The 26,094-nt window shown below is 44.6% G+C and overlaps 1 protein-coding gene across 1 annotated transcript; it reads right to left on the reverse strand.

Annotated features, from left to right (window-relative positions):
- Window positions 1-927: 927 nt before the first annotated feature.
- On the reverse strand, window positions 928-5,406 carry LOC103171672 (zinc-binding protein A33-like). Its single transcript, XM_042346398.1, has 4 exons — window positions 4,989-5,406; window positions 4,808-4,903; window positions 4,219-4,384; window positions 928-1,664 (listed from the first exon to the last, which is right to left on the reverse strand). The coding sequence occupies exons 1-4, from the start codon at window positions 5,397-5,399 to the stop codon at window positions 1,135-1,137; spliced, it is 1,203 nt and encodes a 400-aa protein (XP_042202332.1). The 5' UTR covers window positions 5,400-5,406; the 3' UTR covers window positions 928-1,134.
- Window positions 5,407-26,094: the final 20,688 nt, after the last annotated feature.

The raw sequence follows: 26,094 nt of genomic DNA on the forward strand, positions 1-26,094 counted from the left end.
AGGAAACTTGCACAAGGTTTCGCCCCCAATTGGGGATTGACCCCCTGTCGCTGGCTTGCGAGGCGAGGGCTCTAATCCCTAAACTACAGGACCTGTAATAGAGATAGTATACGGTATATACTGTGAAGCGCTTTGAGACGTTCCGAAGACGTGATGATACTCGGGTCAAATACAAGGATTACTATTATTATTATAAAAAGGGCTATAACCCCATTAAACCTCGTCTCCCCTTTAAGACAGTGACGGCATCCCTTTAAAACCCAAATATGGTCAACAGATCAAAATCCTGCTCTGGCCCCGTGACCGAACCCAGCCCCGCCCCCAGCTCAGGCCACGCCCCTAACCCTGGCCCCACCCCTATTTGTCTCCTGTTTGTAGCAAAGCCTCCAGCGGCTGATTGACAGAGAGAGAGAGAGAGAGAAAGTGAGAGTTAGTGTGAGAGAGAGGGAGAGAGTTAATGCAAAAAGCGGTTTGGGATTAATGCAGAATTAGGAATATTTTGCACTGATGCACTTTAAACCCCGATGATCTGAGGGGAATTTACAGCCGTTTCCCGTGTTTGTCCTCGGCTGTGGGATTAAAATCAAAACCCAAAGTTAACGCAAAACCATATTTATATCATTGTGATTAACGCAAATATCGGGGTTTATTGAACTATTGCACTTGAAACACCGCGGATATGGGGGCTTTTAAAACCGTTTCCCGTGTTGTACAAAGAGAGCGCGTTATTATTTAAACAGAAAGTCAATGATAAACCCCATGAGTATCGTTGGGATTAACGCAGATTTAGAAAGCCTGGGATGGGCTTGGAGACGTCTGGCAGAAGTGATGAGGAGCTGTGCACAATGTGTGGATTATTATTGTCGAGATCAGGAGCTGAAAGCTCCAGCCTGATGTTCATTGTGTCATAGTTGACTTACTTTAGACTTTTCTCTGTGCAAATTAGCTCTTTATTCGCTCACAAACACAACAGGCGCTTCACAGTCGATTCCGAGAAAGGATTGAGCCGCGGTCCCAATGTGAAAGGTGTAATATAAACTATAAGCTTTATTGTATAAGGACACAGATTATAAAAGGTTCAGCCTCGTGGCCATCACCGCCAAACACAGGTCATGGCTGAGGGTTTCCTGCTCATTAATCTGTCACTCGGCAGATCCTCAGAGGCTCAGAGTTTTTGCCGCCGTCGTTCAAACCGGGACTGAAGAATGGATAAAGTTTCTCAGTGAAATTCTGGGTGAAAGTGTGGAGATGCGACATGGTATCGGCGTTGTAAAATGTCACCTCTCCCCCCTCATAGTCCAGGAACACTCCCACCTTCCCGGGTCTGTCCCTCAGGGTCAGGCGGGTGGGAGGTGAGGTCAGAGCTTCATATTCATCCCCGTTTCTCAGATACACAGCCCAGAATCCATCCTCTGGTGACGCTGTGATCAATCCTTTCCTGTTGACGGACTCTCGGGCCAATCCCACATCCCACGTTCTCTTGTTGGCCACCTGCACCTCCCAGTAATGTCTCCCCGATGTGAAGCCCTCAGACCCCAGGACACAGACACAGTAATCAAACCTCTTCGGGGAGTCAGGGAGCCGCTGCCGTGTGTCTCCGTGTCTCACGCTGGTCAGGTCCTCAGACAGGATGAGCGCGGGATGAGCTGTGTCAGGATCCAGAGTCAGAGAGGCCGGAGCTGAGAGAGAGAAACAACACAAAGTGGAGTGAGGGGACGTCTGGAGCTCAGACTGTGTGTGAACACATCTACACCCGGGGACACAATCCAGCTCAGAGGGTCACAGTCGGTGTGACGGTGTGTGTGACTATGTGTGTGAGGGTTTGTGTGAGGGTGTGTGTTGGGGATGGTGTGTGAGCGGTATTATGAAGGTGTGTGTGAGAGGCTGTGTGAGGGAATGTGTGAGATTCTGCGTGAGGGTGTGTGTGAGTGGATGTGTGTGCGAATAATTGTGAGGGTGTGTGTGAGTGGATGTGTAAGGGTGAGCGTGTCAGCAGGGTGTTTGAGGGTGTTTGTGAGGGTGTGTGTTTGAGGTTGTGAGTGTGTGCGACGGTGTGTGTAAGGTTGTTTGTGAGGGTTTGTGTAACCGGGTGTGTGGGAATTTGTGTGTGAGAGTTGTGTGTGAGGGTTAGTGTGATTGTATGTGTGACAGATTGTGTCATGATCTGTGTGAGGGAATGTGTGAGGGGATATGTGAGGACGTGTGTGAGTGCTTGCGAGTGGATGTGTGAGGCGTGTGTGTGTGAGAGTGTAGTGATTGTGTGTGAGTGTGTGTGTGAGTGTGTGTGCGAATGGGGGTTTTGAGGGTTTGTGAGGGGTGGGTGTGAGGGGTTTGTGTGAGGCTTTGTTTGAGTGTTTGTGAGGTTGTGTGTGTGGGCGTGTGAGAGTGGTTTGTGAGGATCTGTGTGTAGATGTGTGAGCGGTGTGTGTGTGAGTGTTTATGTGAGTGTGTGTGAGTGTGTGTGTAAAGGGGTTATTGAGGGTTTGTGAGTGGTTGTTGTGAGGGGTTTGTGTGAGGGTGTGTTTTAATGTTTGTGAGGTTGTGTGTGTAGGCGTGTGAGAGTGGTTTGTGAGGATCTTTGTGCGGATGTGTGTGAGGGTGTGTGTCCGAATGGTTATGTGATGGCGTGTGGGAGGGTTTTTGTGATGGTTTGTGTGAGGAGGTTCCTGAGTGCGTATGTGCGCGTGAGTGTTTGAGGTGGTGTGAGAAGGATTGTATGAGGTTGTGTGTCAAGCTGTGTGTGAGGATGTGTGTGAGGTGTGTCTGTGAGTGGGTGTTTGAGGCGTTCGTGTGAGGGTTTGAGTGAGGGTGTGCGTCAGGATGTATGTGAGGCGTTTGCGTGAGAGCTGCGAGCGAGTGCGTGGGACGGTGTGTGTGAGGATGCGTTTGAGGGGTACACACCTCTGAAGGTGTGTGAGAGTGTATGTGTGTGTGAAGTTGTGTGTGAGGGGTTGTGAGAGGGGATGTGTGAAGGTTTATGTGAGGGTGTGTGAGTGTGTGTGTGGGGGGGCTTTATGAGAGGATTGTGTGTGTGCTTGAGGGAATGATAGAGGGGTTATGTGAGGATGTGTGAGTTTACGTGTGAGGATATGTGTGAGGGGTGCGTGTGTGTGTGCGTTTGAGTGGTGCGCGTGAGGGAATGTGTGATGATGTGTGTGAGGGGATATTTGACGTTTGTGTGTGATGGGTGTGTGCGAAGGGTGTGTGTAATATTTGTGATGGTGCATGTGAGTGGTGTGGGTAAGTGTTTGTGTGAGTGGTTGTGAGAGAGCTGGTGTGCTGATGTGTGTGAGGGTGTCTTTGACGATGCGTGTGACTTGTTGGTGTGAGGGTGTGTGTGAGGGTTTGTGTGTGAGCGGGAGGTGTCTGTGTGTGAGAGTGTTTGTAAGGGTTTTTGTGTGAGGGGATAGGTGAGTGTTTGTGTGAGCGTGCAGGTGAGGGTCTGTACGAGGGTCTGTGTGAAGGGGGAAAGGTTGTGAGAGTCATGAGTGGGTGTGTGAGGGTGTGTGTGTATGACAGGGTAATAATATTAATATTAATAATAATAATAATCCTTGCATTTCACATAGTGATTTTCAGTGTTTCTCGACTTTTCAAAGCGTTTCACAGAATATAATGTGAGGTGAATTGACCGAACATTTGTGGACAAAACGCGGCAGCGAATTGCGCACAGCAGCGTCCCTACAAACAGCCGTGAATTCAAAATGAACGATTTAGTATTGGTTTTGTTTATTGGAGGGATCATTTTCAGGCGTGTGGAGTAAGGAAACTTGCTCAAGGATTCATCCTGCCTGGCATTGAACCGAGGTGTCTCGCTTGCAAGGCGAGTGCTCTAACCACTGAGCTACAGGACTCCACATACAGGTTATGTGTATGAAGGAGTGTGCGAGGTTGTGTTTGAGGGTGTGTGTGTGAAGGTGTGCGTGAGGAAGTGTGGGAGCTTGTATGTGAGTGTCTGTATGAGGGTCTGTGTGAGGGGCTTTGTGAGGGGTTGTTTGAGAGTGTGTGTGGGAGTGTGTGTGAAGGTATGCGCAAGCGTGTGTCTGAGAGGGTGTGAATGTGCGAGTCATGCGTGTTTGAGGGTTAAATGTGTCATAAGTATATGTGAGATGTGTGTGTGTGAGTTGCGTTTGTGGGTGAGGTGTGCATGATGGGGTGTTTGTAAGAGGTGTGAAATCTCACCTTCAGTTGTGAAATCTTTTCTTTCTGTTGTTCAACAGAATTTAATTTGCACTGAATCTCTCAGATTTGCCTCCATTCGCTTTAAAATCTCCTCCTCTCGTTGTCTGAGATCTCGCATCACTCGCTGCTCTCTGTCAGTCAGACTCTGGTGCAATTTAGCAAACTCACCCGTGACGTGGGTCTGCAGACTGTTCACCTGTTCCTGCAAATATGAGACATCGAAACATTACCCACTGTAACCAGAGACACTGAGACATCACAACGTTTACACACAGTATCCGGAGACACTGAGATATCACACCGTGTAGACACATTGACCAGAGACACCGAGACATCACACCGTGCACACACAGTAACCAGAGACACTGAGACGTCACTCCGTGTACACACAGTAACCAGAGACACTGAGACATCACACCGTGTACACACAGTAACCCAAGTCACTGAGACAATATACCGTGTACACACAGTAACCAGAGACGCTGAGACATCACACCGTGTACACACAGTAACCATAGACACTGAGACGTCACACTGTGTACACACAGTAACTGGAGACACTGAGACATCACAACGTGTGCACACAGTAAATTGAGACACTGAGACATCTTTTGTGAAATCTCACCTTCAGTTGTGAAATCTTTTCTTTCTGTTTGGCTTCTGCTTGTAAACCAGTTTCCTTCCTCTGTGTGAGAGAAGCTAAGGAGGATATCAGTTTATCCTGAAATAAATACACAGAATTAACCTGTTTGAAGGTGAAAATATCAGGTAGATCAGATATAATCCTTCTTGAGGAGTATTCTTACCTTATAGATTTCAACAGCTTCTTCAATGGGTAGGAAGCTGTGGCCTCTGTGTTCCTGCCCATGACTGCAAACTACACACAGCAATTTCTTGTCAGATTCACAGAACAGCTTTAGTTCCTCCCGGTGTTTGTCACAGTGTAGTTTATTTTCCGTCTGGGTCGGGTTCAGGCTCAATTTTCGCGCTTTCTCTGCTAGACTCACCAAGGCCCAACTGGCTCTGAGGTTCTTTTCTGGAAATGTCTCCTGACAAACAGAACAGCAGTTGATCGCCTGCTTTTCACAACTCCGGGTGACACAGGAGCGACAGAAGTTGTGGCCACAGCCCAGGCTAACAGGATCAGTGAAGAAATCCAGACAAACCGGGCAAATGATCTCTTCGGTCCAGATCTCAGCCTGGAGTCTAGAAGCCATTTTGAACCTCAGCACTTTCTGATTGAAACTGGTTTCGGTTTCAGTGTGAGTTTGTATGCGGTTCCCAGTCACTGAGCTGACAACTCCTCTTCTATCGTCTCTTCTTTTGAAATCAGCTGATTGTGACTTTGATCCCAAGAGAGGATGAGAAACCCTTTTCTAATGACAAGACTCGAGCAAGGAAGGCGCTGTACTATGGGGAGGGCTGGAGTGCATATTTGTTTTGTAGTGGAGTGCTGGGAGTATGACAAACAGCGCCATGAAATAGGTTGATTTGAGGTCCTTTGACATACCTGGTATCTCTGATATTCTTTTACGGAGCGCGAGGTATAAAATGTCTGAAATCCAGCACCGTGTTGCGGATATTGGGTTGGATGGGGCGTGGTTGGAAGCTGACGGCGTTTTTCCAGTGAATGGTGTGGCCGGGTCAGTTGGGTTGAAGGACGTGGCGGAGGAAGGGCCGTGCAGGTCAATGAGGGCTTTTGAAATTGAAGGCAGGGTCGACGACAAAGACCTTCAGACGGCACTTGAAGGATGTGAGGCAGAAGGAATGCGGGTAGAGTTCCAGAGTCTAGGTACTGGAATGCTAAATGTGCGACCTCCAACAGTGGGGTGGGAATTGCGGGGGACCTAAAGCAGGCCGGTGTCTGCCGAGCGGAGTGAGCAGACAGTCTGATATGCAGTTATGAAGTCGATGAGCTGTTCTCGATATTATTGGCCTGATCTCGATATTAAAGCCTGGTCTCTGTATAACACCTCAGGTGTCTACATGGCAGGCTTGATCTCATCACAACTGATCCTGTCTCTTTCTTACAGGTCTGGTCACTGAATAATAAACCAGGTGTCTGCATAGGCTAGACCAATGCATAACGGGCCTGGTCTCCTTAAAGCAAATCTGTTTTTTGGATAACAAACCTGGTCTGTTTATAACAGCTTGGGCTCTGTATATCAGCCTGGCCTCTGTAAAACAGTCTGGCCTCTGTATAACTGGTAAGAGCTCTGTAGAAAACCTCTGCAGGCTATATAGCTCTCCAGATGTCTTTAAAAAGAGCATTGGATAAAAGCTTTGGTCTCTGTATAACAGGTCCGGACCCTGTATAACTGGCCTGATCTCTGTATAACATGTGCATGTATATCGACTTGGATTTTGTATGACACTCCTTCTCTATGTATCAAAGGCTTGATCTCTTTATATACGTCCTGGTATCATATTACAGGCCTGGTCTCTGTAAAAGTGGCCTGGGCTCTGCATAACAGACCTGGTTGCTATAGAACAGCACTGGTCTCTATGAAATAAACCTGGCCTTTGTATAATGGCTTGGATTCTGTATAAGAGGCCTCGTCTATGTAAAACAGGCCTAGTCTCTGTTCAACAGGCCTCGTCTCTGTTTAGAACGCCTGGTCACTGTATATAGGCGAGTTCTAGGTACAACTTTCTGGTATATATAAAAGAGGCATTGTCTCTGCATAAAAGCATGATTGTGTGTATAACTGGCCTGTTATATGTATAACAGCCTGATCTCCGTACAGTAAGCAATATCTTTCTAGTGCTCCCTGGTCTCTGTAAGAAACGCATTGTCTCTGCAGCGAAGGCCTGATTCCTGTATAACTTGCACATTCTTTCTATAACAGGCCTCGTTTCCGTTTAATAGCGTTGTTCTCTGTGTAATTGACCTGGGCTCTGCATAACAGATCTGAACACTGTATGGTCTCACGATAACTGGCCTAGACTCTGGATAAGAGCTGGTCTCTAAATAACTGACATGGCCTATTCATAATAGACTTTCTCTCCGTAGAATGGGCCTGATATCTGTTTAAAAGCCTGCTGTCGGTATAACAGCCCTCGAATCTCTATAACGCACTTGTGTACAGTATAACAGGCCTGGTTTATGTACAAAATGCATAGTCTCTCTATTATAGCCTGGTCCCTCTATAAAAGGTGTCTGGTTATATAAGTCTGGTTTCTATATAACAGCCTCGCCTCTGCATACCAGCATTGTTTCTGCATAACAGGCCTTGTCTCTGTGTAACTGGCATGGGTTCTTTATCACAGCTTGGATTCTGTATAATGACCTAATCTCTGTAAAACAATATGGTCAGTGTATAAAAGGCCTGTTCTTTATATTAACATCTGGTCTTTGTATAAAATGACAGGTCTCTCCATCAGATGCCTGGTCACTGCAAACCTGATCTGATAACTGCAGAACATCAATGGTCTCTTTAACATCTACGGAATCGCTCAATAACACCTGCTCTCTATGTAACAGCTTGGTCGTTGTAAAACAAGCCTGGTCTGCGTATAACTGCTTGGTCTCTGTATAAACGTCAGGTCTATGTATAACTGGCCTGGTTTCTGCATGAAAACGCCTGCGCTCAGGATAACATGCCTGAGAGCAGAGCAGTTTTAACACGCCAGTCTATATATAAATGGCCTGGTCTCTGTATACAAGGCTGTTCTGTGTACACCAGACATGCATACCGGGCCTTGTCTACCTATAAAATGCTTGGTCTCTGTATGTACGTTCTGGTCTCTTATGACAGGCCTGGACACTGTAAAACTGGCCCAGTTTCTGTGTAACACACCTGATGTCTGGATAACAGCACTGGTCTCTGTACAAAAGGCCTGGTTTATGTATAACAGCACTGGTCTCTGTATAACAGGCTTATTCTATTTATAATAGGTCTTGCCTCTGTAGAGCAGGTCTGTCTATGTATAACAGCACTGGTTTCTGTATAAAAACCTAATGTTTGTGTAGCAACCTGGTCAATGTATAACAAGCCTGGTCCTCTATATAATAGTGGAGTCCTATACCTCAGTGGTGAGAGCCCTCGCTTTGCAAGTGAGAGACCTGAGTTCAATTCCAGGCAGGGCAAATCCTTGGGCAAGTTTCCTTACTCCACACCCCGAATAAAAATCGCTCCAAAACCAAAACCAATAATAAATTGGTCGTTTTCAATCCACGACTATTTGTGGGACATTGCTGTGTGCAACTGGCTGCTGCGTTCGCCCACAAATATACAGTCAATTCACTTTACAGTGTGTTCTGTGAAGAGCTTTGGGACATCCTCCCGACGTGAAAAGCGCGATATCAAACGCAAGGATTATTATTATTATTAACAGCCTTGTCCTCTATATAACATCTTGGATTCTGTAAAGCAGCCTGGTCGACGTATAACAGGCCTTGCCTATGTACAACCGGCCAGGTCCACAATAACCGCTTGATCTCCATATAACTGATCTAGTCTCTGTCTAACAGCACTGATCTCCGTATCACAGGCCTGGTCTCTGTATAGCACTCTGTTCTCTGTATGAAAGGACTTGTCTCTTTATAAAAAGCCTGATTGATGCCTAACTATCCTGGTCTCTTTATGACAGTTCTCGTCTCTCTCAACGGGTCTGGTCTCCGTGTAACTGGCCTGGAATCTGTATAACAGTCTCGAGTCTGCATGGTCTCCATATAGCTAGCCAGGTCTCTAGATAACAACTACTATATTTATAACGGGCCCTGTCTCTGTATAACTGACCCGGTCTCTGTACACTGGCCTGGTATCAATATAAGAGGCTTCGCCTGCGTAGGATGAGCATGATATCTGTACAAAAGGCTTGTCTCTGTATAACAGGACTGGTCTAAGTATAAAATGCATGTGCTATATATTATAGATTGGTCTGCGTACAAGAGGCCTTGTGTATCTACAAATGGCCTCGTGTCTGTATCATAGTCATGGTCTCTGCATAAAAGGCTTTGACAATGTAAAAAAGGCCTGTTCTCTGTATGAGAAGCCTCGTGTCTGTACAAGAGCACTGGTCTCATCATAACAGACTGCATACTTTATTATATGCCAAGTGTATATATAACAGACTGGTCTCTGAATAACAGGCCTAGCCAATGTATAATAGGCCATGTCTCTGAATAACAGCATTGACATGTGAACAAAATTACTTGTCTCTATACAACAGCACTGGTCACTGAAAGAGGCCAGATCTCTGAATAACAACCCTGATCTCCGTATAACAGCCCTCGTTTATGTATAACAGCCCTGGTCTCTGTATTACAACCCTGGTCTCTGTATACCAGTCTTGGTTTCTGTGTAGCATCTTGCTCTCTGTATAACTGGTCTGGTGTCTGTAAAACAGGACTGGTGTCTGTGTAACAGAAACTTCGGAGAAGAGAGTAGAGCGATTGGATGAGAAGATAATAAACCGAGAGGAGGTACCAAAACGGATGACAGTGCTCAAGTAGATAAATGAGGGGGAGAGAGATAGCTTGAGAAGCACACAACGTACACGCTTTGCCATACAACATGGCGGTTAGCGGTGCGTTGCTTTGCTGAACAAATTATTACAAGTGCACACACACACACGCACACAAAGGCGGACAGATGTGCTCAGGTCAGCGAGTGCGCAGTCTGAAACGGGCTTCGCGTCACGTGCATGGCCACCGTTCGTGGCCGATCGAGAGAGAGAGAGAGAGAGAGAGAGAGAGAGAGAAGGAACAATGGCGACGGAAACAGAGACACGGAGAGAGAGAGTGAGAGACAGTGTGTGTGTGAGAGAGAGAGAGAGAGAGTGAAGGAACAATGGCGGCCGAAACACAGACATAGAGAGAAAGAGAGAGAGAGAGTGAGAGACAGTGTGAGAGAGAGAGAGAGAGAGAGGGAGAGAGAAACAGAGAGAGAGAAGGAACAATGGCGGCGGAAACAGAGACACGGAGAGAAATCGAGAGAGGCTACGAATGAGAGAGAGAGAGAGAGAGAGACAGAGAGAGAGCGGGAAGGGGAAAGACTGTTCAAAGTGAAGAAAATTTTTCAAACGCCTACATTGTATTATAGTGTTTATTGACTATTTATTGATTGTTATTCACTGATCACTTATTATTGTCTGTTATAGAAAATCACTAAAAAGCATAATAATAATCTCAACAAAATCATCAATTTGGATTTATATAGAGCCCCCCAGGCCAGACGGCGTTTCGGAGCGCATCACAGTAACGGATCCCGGGTCCGAGCCAGTGGGAGGGGGAGGAAGGTGACCAAAGTCACGGTCGAAAAGAAAGGTCTTCAGGCGAGATCTGAAAATAGGATGAGAGCGGGAAGACAGAGGGAGAGAGGAAGGGAGGTCCAGAGCCTCGGGGAGTAGAGGCTGAAGGACCGGCTGCCGATGGTGGAGCGGAGAATTCGGGGGACAATGAGGAGGCCATAACCGATGGCGCGATGGCAACTTGTACTGCTTTGGGGAGAGAGGGCAGAGAAGTCGGGTGGTGTAGAGGAGAGGAGGGATTTGAAAACAAGATTGAGGGTCTTGAAGTCGATCCTCTGTGGGACAGGGAGCCAGTGCAGTCTGCCAAGGACTGGGGTAATCGGAGAGCGGAGTTTGGCGCGGGTACAAATGCGGGCGACAGATTATTGTACGCACTGTGTTTTACGGATGGTCGTGGAGGGGAGGCCGGCGAGGAGGGCGTTGGAATAGTGCAGCCGAGAATTGACAACGGCATAGACCAGAGTTTCTTCGTCTTTTGAGTGATGTATTGGCGGAGACGGGCGATGCGTCGGAGGTGGAAGAAAGCGGTGTTGCTGATGGACCGGATGGATGTTGGGGAGGAAGGATAATTAATAATAATAATCCTTGCATTTGATATAGCGCGTTTCACGTCGAGAGGACGTCCCAAAGCGCTTCACAGAACACACTGTAAAGTGAATTGACTATATTTGTGGGCGAACGCGGCAGCCAATTGCGCCCATCAATGTCCCACAAACAGTCGTAGATTGAAAATTACCAATTTATTATTGTTTTTGGAGGGATTATTTTTATGTGAGTGGAGTAAGGAAACTTGCCCAAGGTTTCGCCCTCTGTCTGGAATTGAACTCAGGTCTCTCGCTTGCAAAACGAGTGCTCTAACCACTGAGCTACAGGGCTTCATTTGGGCGTCGAATCTGACGCATGGCTTGCGTATAGGTTCGGAGAGATTTAGGGGAAGGTCAGGTAAATGGAGGAGGTGAGAACTGTGCCATTTTAGACGCTGTCGAGAGCCAAATAGTGTGGCTTCCGTCATGTCAACGTTCAGCTGAAGGAAATTCGCGTACATCCAGCTCCTGAGGTCTGACAGAACGAGGGACCACGAGGGATATGGAGAAGGTTGGAACCAGTTGAGGGGATGGAGCGCGTTTTTTGGTCAGTGGTGTAAACAGATCAGAAAGGAATTGAGTTGAAGCAATTTGGAAAATAGCTTGAGGATTTTGAAATCGACCCGTTCGTAGACCGTGGCTAGAAATTGCATGAAGGGGTTATAGAATATATTACAGCGTGGTATTGGATGAGTTGGATCCTATGACTGGTGGAACTGGGGAAATTGGCAAAGACTGTATTTGTGACGTCCTGTCGGGCGGTGAAGAATACATGGTCGTGTTGTCAACAAGAGTGATTCAGGACATAGAGGGAAGTACAAAAACAGGAGAATTTTTTNGTGCCCCTCGAGCCTGTTACATGTTCTATTCATCATTCCTGGTCTCCACCTCGAGTCCCATCAGCCACCCATCCCAATATCCCTTAATACTCTCATCCAACAAATATCTATCCAACTCAGCCTTCAATATAGTAGTAATAATAATCAAAATCCTTGCATTTGATATTGCGCTTTTCACGTCGGGTGGACGTCCCAAAGCGCTTCACAGAACATTCTGTAAAGTGAATTGACTGTATATTTGTGGGCTAACGCGGCAGCCAATTGCGCACAGCAATGTCCCACAAACAGTCGTACATTGAATATGACCAATTTGTTATTGTTTTTGGTTTTGGAGGGATTATTATCAGGCGTCTGTGTGGAGTAAGGAAACTTGCCCAAGGTTTTGCCGTGACCTGCCGGGGATTGAACTCAGGTCTCTTCGCTTGTAAAGCGAGTGCTCTAACCATTGAGCTACAGGACTCCACGAATATGTCAACCGATTGGGGGCATCGACAGCGTTTTTTGACAGAACGTTCCAGATTTTCACTGCATTTTTGGATCAAAATCGGCCTCTTCATTTTACCCCAAATGGACAAACTCTCATTTCAAATGTGTGTCTCCCTGTCTTGGATTCCCCAACAAGAGGAAATAGTGCGTCAGTACATACCCTAATCAATAAATTTATCGATCTCAAAACCTCAAGCAAATCGTTTCTCAACATTGTAAGCAGAAAGGATTAGAGAACAAGTTTTTGCGAACTGTCTGCATAATTTAGCCATTGCAGCCTTTTTGTCCTTCTGTTTAGTCTTCGATGTACCAACATATCCTTCCTGAGCTGCGATGCCCAAAACTGAACGCATTACTCCAGAGAGAATCTGACCAAGTTTCTATATGTTTGAGGCATCATTTCCTCTTCTCTATATTCCAACCACCTTGAGATAAAGGCCCAGATCCCGTTTTACTTTTTTATAACCTCTTGCCATTATACGCTTATTTTTAGTAAGTTGTGTACGTGGACATCCAACCATATTTGCTCTTCTACAGTGCTAATATTTTCACCGCTTAGTAAATAAACTGTTTTGTACTTTCTGATCTATAATGTGTGACCTCGCACTTCCGAAAATTGAATTGCACCTGCCACAGTGCTGCCCACTCCTTAAATCTATCTAAATCCTTTTGCATCTTGCTGCACCCATCTACACAATTAAATGTGTCTGCTAAACTTGATGTCATTTGCAAATTTGAGGACACATCTCTATGTTCCTTCTCACAAGTCAATTCAATATAAATAAATAAACAAATACATATCCTGTCCAACAAATCAATAAATACTTTGGATATGAAAAGAAAAGAAATGAAAGAAATTAAAGAAATCAAAGAAATAAAAAAAATTAACAAATAAACAAATAAACAAGCTAACAAATATCGCCTAACTGAAAATGGAGGAAACAATGACACAAAGGCAATACACGCTGCCTTCATATGAAGCACGTTTCGAGGGAAGTTGGTACAGAGATTGATGAACATGACGAGAGTTGATTAAAAACCAGAATTAAATGCGGAGGCCCAGAACAGACAGTTTGGGGAATCGCTTGGTGTGTCCTCCCAATCAGAGAAGTTTCCTTTATCACTTCTATCTGTTTCGTGCTCCCCATTCAATTACCAGCATATCGCAACTTACCTCCCATTCCACGCACATTATTTTTTTGCAAATAACCAGATCTATCAAAGGCCTCTTGGAAGCCCATGAAGAAACCATCCATCTCTCACCCACCATGTTAGTGGCCGCCTTAAACATGACAATTAGAACCGTCAGGCATTTCACACTATTCACTAATCCATGCTGACTCTCTTTGATCAGCTCATATTTGTCCAAGTACTCAATCCCTTCAACCCTGATGAGAGATTCCAGTAACTTTCCCACAACTGAACTTAAGCTGACAAGCTTGTTGTCACCTGGTTTCCCTCTCTCTGCCTCCCACAATTCTTACGTAATGGAGTGACATTTGCAATTCGCCAATCCATTGGTACAGTTCCCGAATATAGAGAAGCTTTGGAAAATTAAGACTAATGCATCTATCCCAATTTCCTGCACAACTTGTTTTCGTACCTTGGGCGGAACTTAACAGGACCGCGAAATCTTTCTATCTTTAGCCCATCATTTTATCCATTACCTTTTTCATGTATAATAAAGCCATGCACTTCCTTCATTTGAGTTACTTCTGGTTACCCGAGGAGTCCTGTAGCTCTATGGTTAGAGCACTCTCCCGCAAGCGATAAATCTGGGTTCAATTCCAGGCAGAGCGACAACTTTGGCAAGTTTCCTTACTCCAAACGTCTAATAATAATCCCTCCAACACAAAACAATAATAAATTGGTCAACTTCAATCCAAGAATGTTTGAGTTAGGCTGCTATGCGCAATTTGCTGCCGTTTTTCGCCCACAAATATACAGTCAATTCACTTTACAGTGTGTTCTGTGAAGCGCTATGGGACGTCCTCCCGACGTGAAAAGCGCTATATCAAATGCAAGGATTAATATTATTATTATTCTTTGAAGCGCTTTGAGATGTGCGGAAGACGTGATATGGGCCATATCAAATGCAAGCATTGCTATTATTATTATTTTACTTTTTCCGCTGGTAATTTTGGCCAATTAACCTTCTATGAAAACCGAAGGAAAGTATTCATTTAACAGGACTGTCATTTCATTATTTTCCAATATAATCGAACGCTTATCTGTCTCTATCCGGCTCACGTTTCCATTACTCACTCTCCTTTACTTAATATGAAAAGTTCCTGTTGCTCTTGCTTTCCCGTGTAGCTTTTTTCCTCATACTTCCTTTATGCATCTCTTACTACTTTTTATGTAAGGTTTGTGCAGAGCCGTTTTCATAGCTGTGGAACATGACAGAGGAGATCTAATGAATTTTTTNCGAAATGTAGAAAAGCTGCCAAGGAACACGCAATTTGTTATGTTGAAAGATTATTGGATGCACTTAACCTCAACTATGGGCCAGCGCTAAATAAACATCAGCAGTATCAAATTCGAAATAGAGTTGTTCCAAATGCATTATTTCTCAATCCTCCTTGCAAGTCAAGTTTTGAAGAAACATGTGACAGAGAGGATGACAATCATGATGTCTCCTTCCTGTTGTCGATTGATAATTTCCGAAAGACAATATCCCAAACCACAGCCCATCAGCTCGGGCCTTGCTCCACTGGCTCCCAATGAACGAAAGGATCGACTGTAGGATCGTCATAAAGGTGTTCAAATCCATTCGCTCCCTGGCATCTCCCTACATCTCCGACCTCCTCACTCCACAATCCACAACTCGGCTCCACCGCTCGACCGGTACAAGCTTCCTGAAGGACCCAAACACCTTCCGTCCCAGCATCAGAGTTCACATTTTCAGTCACTACGCCCATAAATCTGGAACATTCTCCCTCATTTCATGCCATGCCTGAAAGACTGGAACTCCAACCGTGCTTACGGACACCACTGCACCGAATTCCAAGTCTACAATTCAGCCATTGAGAGGCCAACATGTGTGGATGGCGATGCATAAGTGTAAGTTGTTAATGTTGATGTGTTCGTGGACCTAACGTTTCAGGTGGTTTTCATCCAACAGCCACAGAGGGCTCAGAAAGGGAGTTTGTGATTGCAGTAGGAAGAGGGGAAGTGCAGTCCAGAATTCCCATTCTGAAGTGTGACTTTCAGAAATCTGTCCAACGCACTGAAAATCGGTCAGTGTGATAAAAATAATAATAATAATAATAATAAAAATAATAATCCTTGCATTTGATATAGCGCTTTTCACGTCAGGAGGACGTCCCAAAGCGCTTCACAGAACACACTGTAAAGTGAATTGACTGTATATTTGTGGGCGAACGCGGCAGCCAGTTGCGCACAGCAATGTCCCACAAAGAGTCGTAGATTGAAAATGACCAATTTATTATTGTTTTGTATTTTGGAGGGATTATTACAACACATGGGAGAGGAGCCGAACCAAATGGATGCACAGTTGGACACAGAGAAGAGTTTGAGTGGTATTGTCATTGGGGACACAACCTTCAAAGGAATAGCCGGATCTTTGTCCAGTGGTCGCAGAAGGCGAGGATGCACCCAATGCCACAGGATGAGATAAGAGGGAACAAAAATTGGATAGGTCAAGAAAAAATCAAGTTACTAAAAATCAATCGATGCTCAGAGTAGATAAGTCACTAGGAGGAGACGGGATGAATCCAAGTTGACTGAAAGGAAGTAAGGCTGGAAATAACGGAGTCTCTGTGCAAAACCTCTCAATTCTTTTTGTACACCAGCGTGCTACCAGAGGAAGGAAGTTATTCAAGTGTTAGTTCCCTGTACAAAAAGTGGCAGAAGGATAAATTCGGTAACTGCAGACCAGTCTAAATCATTTCATAGTGTGGCAACTTGTAGATATTACAATCTTATAGGGACAAAATACATTGTCACTTTGAAAAATATGGTTTAATGAAGAACAGCCAACACGGCCCAAAAAATTCGGTAAGGTTTTTTTTGTGAAGTAACGGAAAGGTAGATGAAGATTCTGCAATTGGTGTTGTTATTCATTTTCAAAAGACGTATCAGAAAGTAACATATAAGACACTGGTAAGCAAAATAGAAGCCCTCGGTTTTAAAGCGAAGGTGTCAGCATGGAAACAGAATTGTCTCGGATACTGAAAGCAGAGAGTGGTGGTGAAAGTTTGATTTCCTGAAAGGAGGGAAGTCTGCAGTGCTGTCCCCCAATGTTCTTTATTGGGACCACTGCTGATTTTGAGCTCGAAATATCAAATATTCAATGTAGGTCGACAACCGACAGTGCTTTGCTTGGTGCAGAGTAGGAACTGGATTTGGAGGCTGGCAGTACCCAAGCAATTGAGAATGTGAACTTGTATATACTTCCCATCAATGGGTGTCGAAATGTCGAAATAAAAGTTGACCGTGTAGTGAATTTTATAGGTAGAGCCAAAAGGTAAAGAAAGTCAACCTGCAATGGCACGTATGTGTATATCATTCTATAGATTGCACCTGCAGCATTGTTTTCATATGTGCACACTCTCATGCAATGAAAGATACTGAGGTGTTGGCATGGATGCACAGGAGATGTACCAGAATGATCCCAGGGATGTGGGCCTGTGTAGGCAATGGCTCATTGTCGTTACCTGAGGTTCGTTGGCCATCTGTCTGAAGACAGAGAAAATCTCTTGAAGTCCTGGGCATCCAAAATAGATTGAGTGATTGGGCCCGGCTGTAGATGACATACTAAAAACTTCAAAGCAGGTCAATGATGGAAACAGCTGGCAAAGAATCCATCCACTGTCCCTCTTGCCAAACCCAAGACGTTTTGACATTGACGTTGCTGGGCACAGTATAGGAGGCAAAGGATTGACAGCATGTCTACCCACAGGGGAAAGTGTGGTGATGACCCCGGCTATTAGATATAGAGGTTAGCAACCAAAATGATTGATTGAATGAAGGGCCTGGACTATGAAGAGTGCCTAAGTATATTGGCCATGTACACACCGCAAAAAAAGATGGTTCCGCGGAGACATGATTTCTAAGATGAAGGGGCGAAATTCAGAATAAATTTACACAAACACTGTTTCAGTTAGCGAATAGTTAATCTGTGGAAAATGCACCCAAGGGAGTGAGAAGCTTCAAGCAGGTAGTGTTGATTTTTTGAAAGACGGATCACATAGATTTATCCTATGAAATATCATTATTTGATTTAGCACAGAGAGAGATTGCGCATAAGTTGCATCCACTCTCACAGTTTGGAAAAATATTGGTTTCACTCTCACTGGGTAAGAACAATACTTTTTGTTGGATGTTGGGCCAGGGCATGACCAACCCTTTCTTTTTACCCCACCAACGTGCCTGGTAATGAAACCCGTCTTATAACAGTGACCTCAGCCGCCATTTATGCGCTCTGATCACAAACCACAATCACAGTCATTTAAAACAACATGTAACTGGCCTGACTCAGACACAGACACACCCTGACCGCTACACGTATTAGATTTCATTCCAGCTTTCTGTTGTTGAAAACGTCACCTAAGAGCTGGCTCAGCCCCCATGAGATCCTGCTTACCTCCCCCAAGGAATCCAGTCAGCAGTTCTTGCCAGAAGAGAAATATAGATGTTTCACAATCATTTGTGCAAATAGCCTATTCCCAGTGGAGACAGTTCAGGGATATAAAGACTGGCAGTTTTGAGTGTCCAGCACTGACAGCCGATCCGCTATTGATACACAATGTTGAGGGCTATAGCCTTCTTTCCGTGGCAATATCTGCCAACACTTTTTCGGATACTGATTGTTTATTATCCTATTCTTGCAGCTATTGGTATTGCAGGTAACCAGTTAAACACACATTTTACTTGTATCCCGATGTACCACAAGTTTCGACATGGCACATATATCTACTTCTCGTCCTCCAGCTGTGACTCGTACAAAGATAAGATATTGTCGTTGGTTCCACAAGCTCTGCTCTCGCTGTGAGACTGGTAGTGTTTCCCTTCTTCTTTGAGGGTCTGCTTGCTAGCACACGCGTAAAAATGATGACAATAGGAAAAGCCCAAGAAGAGTATCTTCAGGTCTGATCCGACGGTCACTCAAAAGAGTGTGAGTTGGATATATTGAGCCTCCAGTGTTTCAGGACACATTGGCTGTAAGAATGTCTGGCGTTGGGGAAGGATTGAGCAGATAAGCGAGCCAGATCCGTCAGCAGGTTGAGAGGCAGAGGTATGCCAGGGCAGTGGATGGTTTGCAAATGTTTTGAGTATCTTTATCTCAATGTGTTTTCTGGAAAGGAGGCAGGGAATCCTGTCGAGGACTGGAGTGATGGAATTGCGGAGTTGGTGTTAGAGTGGCCATGTTTGGAATTGTTTTGAATGAGTTGCATGTTGTGAATGGAGGGGGTTGTGGTGACCACTGAGAAAAATATTGGAGAATCTCGAAATTTTCGGTGTCTGACTATAAATAGCGCGATTGAGCCCTTCATTTATTTTCACGTTATTGCGAATTATGCTGTGCGTGAGGCGAATTATTTTCACATTAATACAGTGGAATTTTTAACGCAATCTTCAATTAGTAGAGGTGAATTTACATATTTATGTTGTCATCTGCAGGAACACATGTTGATACTAAATATGGTCCACATCTTCAAATTTATATTCAGTGGATATACTTGACAATGTCCTGTCAGAATGTAAAATGATTGTAACCAGAGAAGAGCAATAAATATTTGAGGAAACAAACTTTATTTGGTGAATACATGGCCAGGAAATTTGGAGAGAGTTCATTTTCCGGCAGTGTCACAGGAGATCTTTCATGTCCAACAGAACAGGCGACAGACAGGGAATTTGTTTGAACTTCTTACATGTTACTCGGTTTTTTTTCGTCTGTAGTTCATTGGTTAAATCATATCTGTAGCTCATTGGTTATCGGAATCGCCTGTTAAGCGAGATACCTGTGTTTGATCATTTCAATATTCCTTATTAATGCTTTGAATTTTTTTTTCTCAATGTGCTCATCAATCCATGAGCATTGATGATAAACTGCTGCGTGAATGAACTTTGAGCAAAATACCATCAACTTACGCAGCGCACAGGTAAATATGTTTGTTTGCTGTTCCATTTTCTCACAGCGAATCTGTTGGCCATTGTGGTCCTGTCCCGAGGAAAGTGTGGGCTCTCAAAATGTATCACCCTCTACATGGTGGCCATGGCAGTGGCCGATCTCCTGTTCGCCATCAACGATGTGGTTTTGAACCAGATACATTCTCTTTATTTCAATCACACATTTCTGGACATCACTCCCGTGTGTTCACTCAGATTGGTGCTGAAGTCGGCGGTGACACACATGTCAGTCTGGTTCACAGTGGCTTTCACCTTTGATCGCCTGGTCGCCATCTGTTGTGTGAAACTGAAAACAAGTTATTGCACCGAGAGAACAGCAGCCGTGGTTGTAGGAGTGATATCTTCTCTGAGCTGTTTCATCAGCATTCCCTGGTACTTTATATTTGAGCCCAGTGAGATACTGAACAATGTGCCTTGGTATTGCCAGTACAAAGAGGCTTACTACACCTCTGCCACATGGATTGTATATCATTGGTTTGACACAATAATAACCCCGTTTGTTCCATTCTTTCTGATTTTGCTGATGAACGTGGTGACAGTCAGACACATTTTAGCCGCCAACAGAATCCGCAGAAACCTCCTGCACCAGAAAAGTAATAGTGGCAACGATGCAGAGATGGAGAATCGAAGAAAATCCATCATCTTACTCTTCGCCATATCCGGCAGCTTCATCGTGTTATGGCTGATGTATGTTTTAGATTTCATATTATCACGAACGTTAGACAAATATTTCTACCAAAGTTACAGAGACCCAGTGTATGTTGTCCAACAAGTGACAGACATGCTTAAGGTTTTGAGTTGCTGCACAAACACCGTCATTTACGCTTTAACACAATCTAAGTTCAGAGAGGATGTCAAATATTTAGTGATCCATCCGTTTAAATACATAATTAAACTATTTAAATAAAGGTAAATGTGTGCCACTCGGTGTAATTTTTGAAACGTTGACAACGAATCATAATTTATTGAGGCAACTGATAGCCTGACTTTTATTTCAAGCGGTGCACTGCAATAAAAATAAACCTTTTAATCGATGTAGAATATTACTACGCCATCTGAAAGGCTTTCACGGAATATACTGTCAATTAGGTTCCAGTTAACGGCTGAATGGGGCTCCATGATTTTGTGAGCATCCTTGTTGCTCTGTGTACCTCCCTCCAGATTTTTTCATATTACTATTATTATTATTTTATTCCAGGTTCCTTTGCATCTCCGGTCAGCCAATGTCAACAAGCAGCAAGTACGTGTTGCAGTTCAACCAGAATATTGTTTTAAACATATACTATTCGCCTGCTCAAACGTGAATAAAAAAATAAATGCGTAGAGCATTCAAATAGGTGTTGATTAGGCAAATTGAATTAACGGCCAAAGTCATGTGTTAAGAAGGCTGGAAATGCAACAGATGGAGAAGGGAGACGTGGCTCAGTTGGGATGGAACAGCAGCCTAATCGTTTATGTAGCGTTATTGGGTGAGGAGTGGATCGAGGTGGCTTTTCAAATAAAATAATTCAATAGTGTATTAATCTTTCGTTAATTTGAAAGAGAAAAATCAAGTGTTCTCGTAAGGTTGGTATTTTTTAGTCTTTGACAGAGGCTCCGAGGGTTGTGGCAAATTAGGTGGCACATAAACCCTGGAATTTTATCCTGTAAAATATTTCTGCCAGCAGCTGAATTGCACAAAGTTTCCGTTCTGTCTTTCGTTATTTCTTGAGTTACCTTATCAGCAAATAAACATTTCACGTAATTTGAACAACGCAACTGTGTCATATTGCATTCTCTTGTTAATCTAAATATTGGCAGTTCATTTCGAGTCTGTAAGTGTGTTGACCCCAGCAACGCTGGAGTTTGTTATTGCTGTTATCAGCCGCGCGGCAATCACTATCTGAAGCTGGAGGAGTTGGCGGTGGCTAAGGATGTGATTGATTAGAGAAATGCTCGCCTTCCTGACCCACTGCAGCAATGGCCGGTATTATTCCACTCCCCACACTGAGGCCTCCAAAAAGCCGTGTCCTGCTGCTGCCACAAGAGGAATTTCAACAGGGAGGGAGCGGGAGGTAGACGGTTGGAAATGGTATCTCGCCAAACAATTCACCACCGGGAAACATGCGGCCCGCGTGCCGCCATTTGGACACCACTTTTGTAGAGTATCGAGACAGTGAATTCTGCAAGTGATTGTGGATGTCAGATTGCAGTGAAATATGTCCAATTTTTATTGATGGTGTTGTCAGCCAGAACACAAGGAGAAAATCACTTCCATTTTTGATACATATCATTGTGCAGAATATTGTCAAACAAATATATATATACAGACGTACCCACAAACACACAGACAATCATCGAATCATACATACCACAGCACAGTAACAGAAAATTACAAATACAGACAGATACACATTCCCCAACGCAAACAGATATGTAAAGAGGAAATGAAACACAGAGACACCTCCGTAAACAGAGACACACACGCATACTCACTCACAGAATACACACACACACGCGCACAGACACAAACACAGTCCCAAGCTGAAACAAGAAAAACATCAAATTGCATAGCGCCCTCCATGCCACGGGTTGTCCCAGTAACATACGCACAGGCAGAGAGAGACACACATACAAAGATGCATAAGAAAGTTTTTAACAAGTCATGCCAAGCGACTGCAAGAATGCTGGAAGGCAAACGAGATGGGTCTCTGTCTACTTTGGCTGAGGAGATTCCTACATTCTTATGTTCTTATGATCGTATTTCAGACGTGTGTCAAGTAAAGTCAAACACGTTAATACCCAATGGTTTTGCTCCTCATCAAACTGTCAACATTAACTCTCGCGATGCCTCAATGTTTGTCAAGCCATCACTCAAACAGGGAATGAAATAAATATAAATTTATCCGTGCAAGTGTGCAAGAAAGCGTCAAGATCAGAAATATCTTCAATGTTGTGAAATTACACCTTTATCCTCTCATAGACGAGGGAGACTTACTGGATCCTCGGGTCTCTCACTCAGGGTCAGGCCAGTCGAGCCCGCAGTAGATTGCGGGGATACAGCACTGGGGACTGGAATAGAGGAGCGAGTGACAGAGATCCGGAGATAAAGAACAGAAGGAAATCCATCGTTTTACTATTTGCTGTTTCCGCCAGTTTTACATTATTATGGATGACACAAGTATCGGTTATCTTATATTGGACGATTTTGAAAAAAGATCACCACATAGACTCCAATGATCTTTTGCACGTTTTGTATGAAACTGGCGCCATGCTGCAGCTGTTGAATTCCTGTACAAACATGTGTATATAATGCAGTTACTCAGACTAAATTCAGAGAGCAGCTGAAAATCGCGTTTACATTTCCATTTCTAATAATCGTTAGATTATTTCGTTAACAACGTGTTCATCGATGCCGATGACCTGCTGCCTGAATAAAAGAAATCAGTAAATCCCTAAAATGTCTGTCCACACTCACAAGTCATTTTTAAAGACAATGTAAAACTCATTCCAGGCTATCGTACGCATTTCCAGGTCTCGGATAAAGACAGAATAAATCTCACTCTACACTCTCGGTCCGCTCTTCCATGTCGGGATTACAATCAGAATATATCTACCTCTGCACTGTGCATCCAAATTCCCAAGTCAGCTTAAGAGAGAGAATTTGGCTCACTATATACTCCGTTTCCCCAATCCCAGGTCACTGATGCAGACACAATAAAGCTTCATCTACATTGTGCGCCCGCACTCACATTTCAGGGTTAAAAGCAAAACAAAGGTCCCTCTACTGTCCATCGACACTCACAGTTCAAGAATAGAGACAGAACAAATCTACATTTACAATATGCATCCACTCAGTTCATTTCCTGAAACACATTAAAGCTCCCTTTACACTGTTCGTCCTTACTGCAATTTCTGAGTTACAGGCATGGAACAGCTCGATCTATACTGCGCTTCCACACTCTCAGGTCACGTTTGGAGAATACAGTAAAGATCCACCTACAATGTGAGTCCACATTCCAAAATCATGGTTCGAGATAATGTAAAGCTCCCAACGGACTGTCCGTCGTCGCTTCAGTATCATGATTAGAGCCACAGTACTGCTTAAACTACTAGCCTTTGTGTAGCTTGTACCTTTTAGAAGCAAATGGGGTTTCAGAAAAAAAGTTAACGAGGTCAAGACAGCAAGTGCAATAGGACATTGGTTATGGGACAATTGTTGTTGTTATAGTTATTGGATTGGACTGTGTTTAGTTGATAATAAAGAAACTCACATATATACCAATGATTTTTTTATTGGAAATTATTACAAGCGAGTGGGTATGTGAGTGTATTGCTCTCTCTACTTCTGGGTGTGTATGATTGGGATGAATCAGTAAGAAGCTTATTAAACTGCCATATATATGCCCGTGTGTGATTCAGCGTCTATGTCGGAGCATCAGTGTGTTCTTCTGTGTATATGCAGTTGCGCGAATGAGAGAGACGTGAGTGAGTGAATGAGAGAGCCGAGGATTGCCAGCTCTGTAGGTGTACCTGTGTGATTTTCAGAGAGAAGGGTAATAGACATACATTGGGAAGCCGGGAGACCTATAACTATCTTTGTTTCTCTCACATTTCCCTTTCTTAAACTCCTTTTTATTAATGCATTGATAAAAAGTTCTTGCTGCTCTTGATTTCCCGTGTAATTGCGTTTTTTTATCATAGTCCCTTTGTGCATTTCTTCTTACTTTCTATGTAAGGATTGTGTAGAGCTTTTATGATAGCTGTGGAATACGACAGAGGAGATCTTAATGTAATTTTTGAAAAATGTGGTAAAGCTGCCAAGGGACACGCAATCAGTTATATTGACGGATTATATAATGCATTTAATCGCAACTATGCACTAGCTGTAAATATATATAATCTAACATCGAATTTGGAAAAAAGTTGATGAGAAGTCATTATTTCTTATGCAGCCGTATTGTTAGAATGTACCCTTTTTGTATACGGCTGGAATCATAATAGATGTTGTGAATGGGTTAACTTTTAAGTTAAGTGTGGGGGACAACTGGACTGACAGTCTTGGGATAGGACTCATCTGGTTTTCTCTGTTTTTGAAAGAATAACAGACAGGGGCAGGGCGTCACCTCTTATAACTAAATGACAACAAGCCAAAGAGTTAACTCTCTCCCACCCCTCCTTCCTCTCACTTAAAATCTTCCTCCTCTACCGGCCCCCTAAAACCTCTCCCACCTTTATCTCTGATATCTCAACACTTCTCACATCTCTCTGCCTCTGCTCTGATCGCCTCATCATGCTGGGCGACTTTAACCTATACCGTCTTGCTCAATCTCCTCAGATTTCTCTTTCCTGCTCTCCTTGCCTTTCCTGCTCTTCCTTCCTCTCCCTTCACATCAACTTCCCCACTCACAGTCACGGCCACCCATTCGACTTGGTGATCACCCGGGGCCTCAATGTCTAGAATGTCACTATCACCGATAAGGCCATCTCCGAGCACCACTTCATCTCCTTCACCAACTCCACCCCCCTCCCCACCTCCACCAGACCCACCACCATCTTCTACCGCCCGTCGAAGAAGTTACCCCGTCAATCCCTAACCGCTGCCTTGGAGTCCTCTGAAATCCTCTCCCTCTGCCCTTCAACACTCACTGACCCCTATTCTACGCTCCCCCTCCTCAACAACACCCTCTCCTCCACACTTGACACTCTAGCCCCTATCATCCTGGGCGACTTTAAACTGCACTTCACGCCCTCCTGCTCAATCTGCTCAGATTTCTCTTCCCTGCTCTCCTCGCTCAACCTCTCTCTCCACATCAACTCCCCGACTCACAGTCACGGCCACCGACTCGACTTGGTGATCACCCGGGGCCTCAGTGTCTCGGATGTCACCATCACCGACAAGGCCGTCTCCGACCACGACTTCATCTCCTTCATCACTTCCACCCCCATCCCCACCTCCACCAGACCCACCACCTTCTTCTACCGCCCCTGGAAGAACTTACACCCTCAATTCCTAACCTCTGCCTTGGAGTCCTCTGAACTCCTCTCCCGCTGGCCCTCAACCCTTACCGACCCCTCTTCTGCTCTCACCCTCCTCCACAACACCCTCTCCTCCACACTTGACACTCTAGCCCCTATCACCTCCCGTATTATCTCCTACTCTCGCTCCTCCACCCGGTTCACCACCCACCTCCGCTCACTGAAGAGCCAGGTGCGGGCCGCTGAACGAATCTGGGTCAAATCTGGCCTAACGGTCCACCGACAAATCTGGCTGGACCTCCTCAAAATCTACCGCTCCACTCTAACCTCGGCCAATTCGTCATTATACTCCAGGATAATACTGGAGGCGAAGGACAACCCCAGGATACTGTTCTCTACCACATCCCAACTCCTCCGTCCCCCCCGCCACCCCGCACAGGTCATCTCCTCCAACCTTCACTGCGAGGAGATGCTGGATTTCCTTGAATCCAAAATCAAGAGAATTCGCTCCGCGGTCACTTCCTCTCCAACAACCACCCACCACGAACCCCTTCACTCCCACACTCCGACTCCTACCCATCATCCCCTGCACACTTTCGTACCCGTTTCCCCATCCTCTGTCACCAAAGTAATCT

Source organism: Callorhinchus milii, unplaced genomic scaffold (genome assembly GCF_018977255.1).
Source record: "Callorhinchus milii isolate IMCB2004 unplaced genomic scaffold, IMCB_Cmil_1.0 Scaffold701, whole genome shotgun sequence".
NCBI lineage: Eukaryota > Metazoa > Chordata > Chondrichthyes > Chimaeriformes > Callorhinchidae > Callorhinchus > Callorhinchus milii.

Bases quoted from the DNA above. Each gene is read 5' to 3' on its own strand.
- LOC103171672 (XM_042346398.1), bottom strand. From the start codon at position 5,399: ATGGCTTCTAGACTCCAGGCTGAGATCTGGACCGAAGAGATCATTTGC. The intron at 4,904-4,988 runs GTAAGAATACTC...TATTTATTTCAG, and splicing joins AAGCTGTTGAAATCTATAAG to GATAAACTGATATCCTCCTT. The intron at 4,385-4,807 runs GTGAGATTTCAC...TCATATTTGCAG, and splicing joins AAAAGATTTCACAACTGAAG to GAACAGGTGAACAGTCTGCA.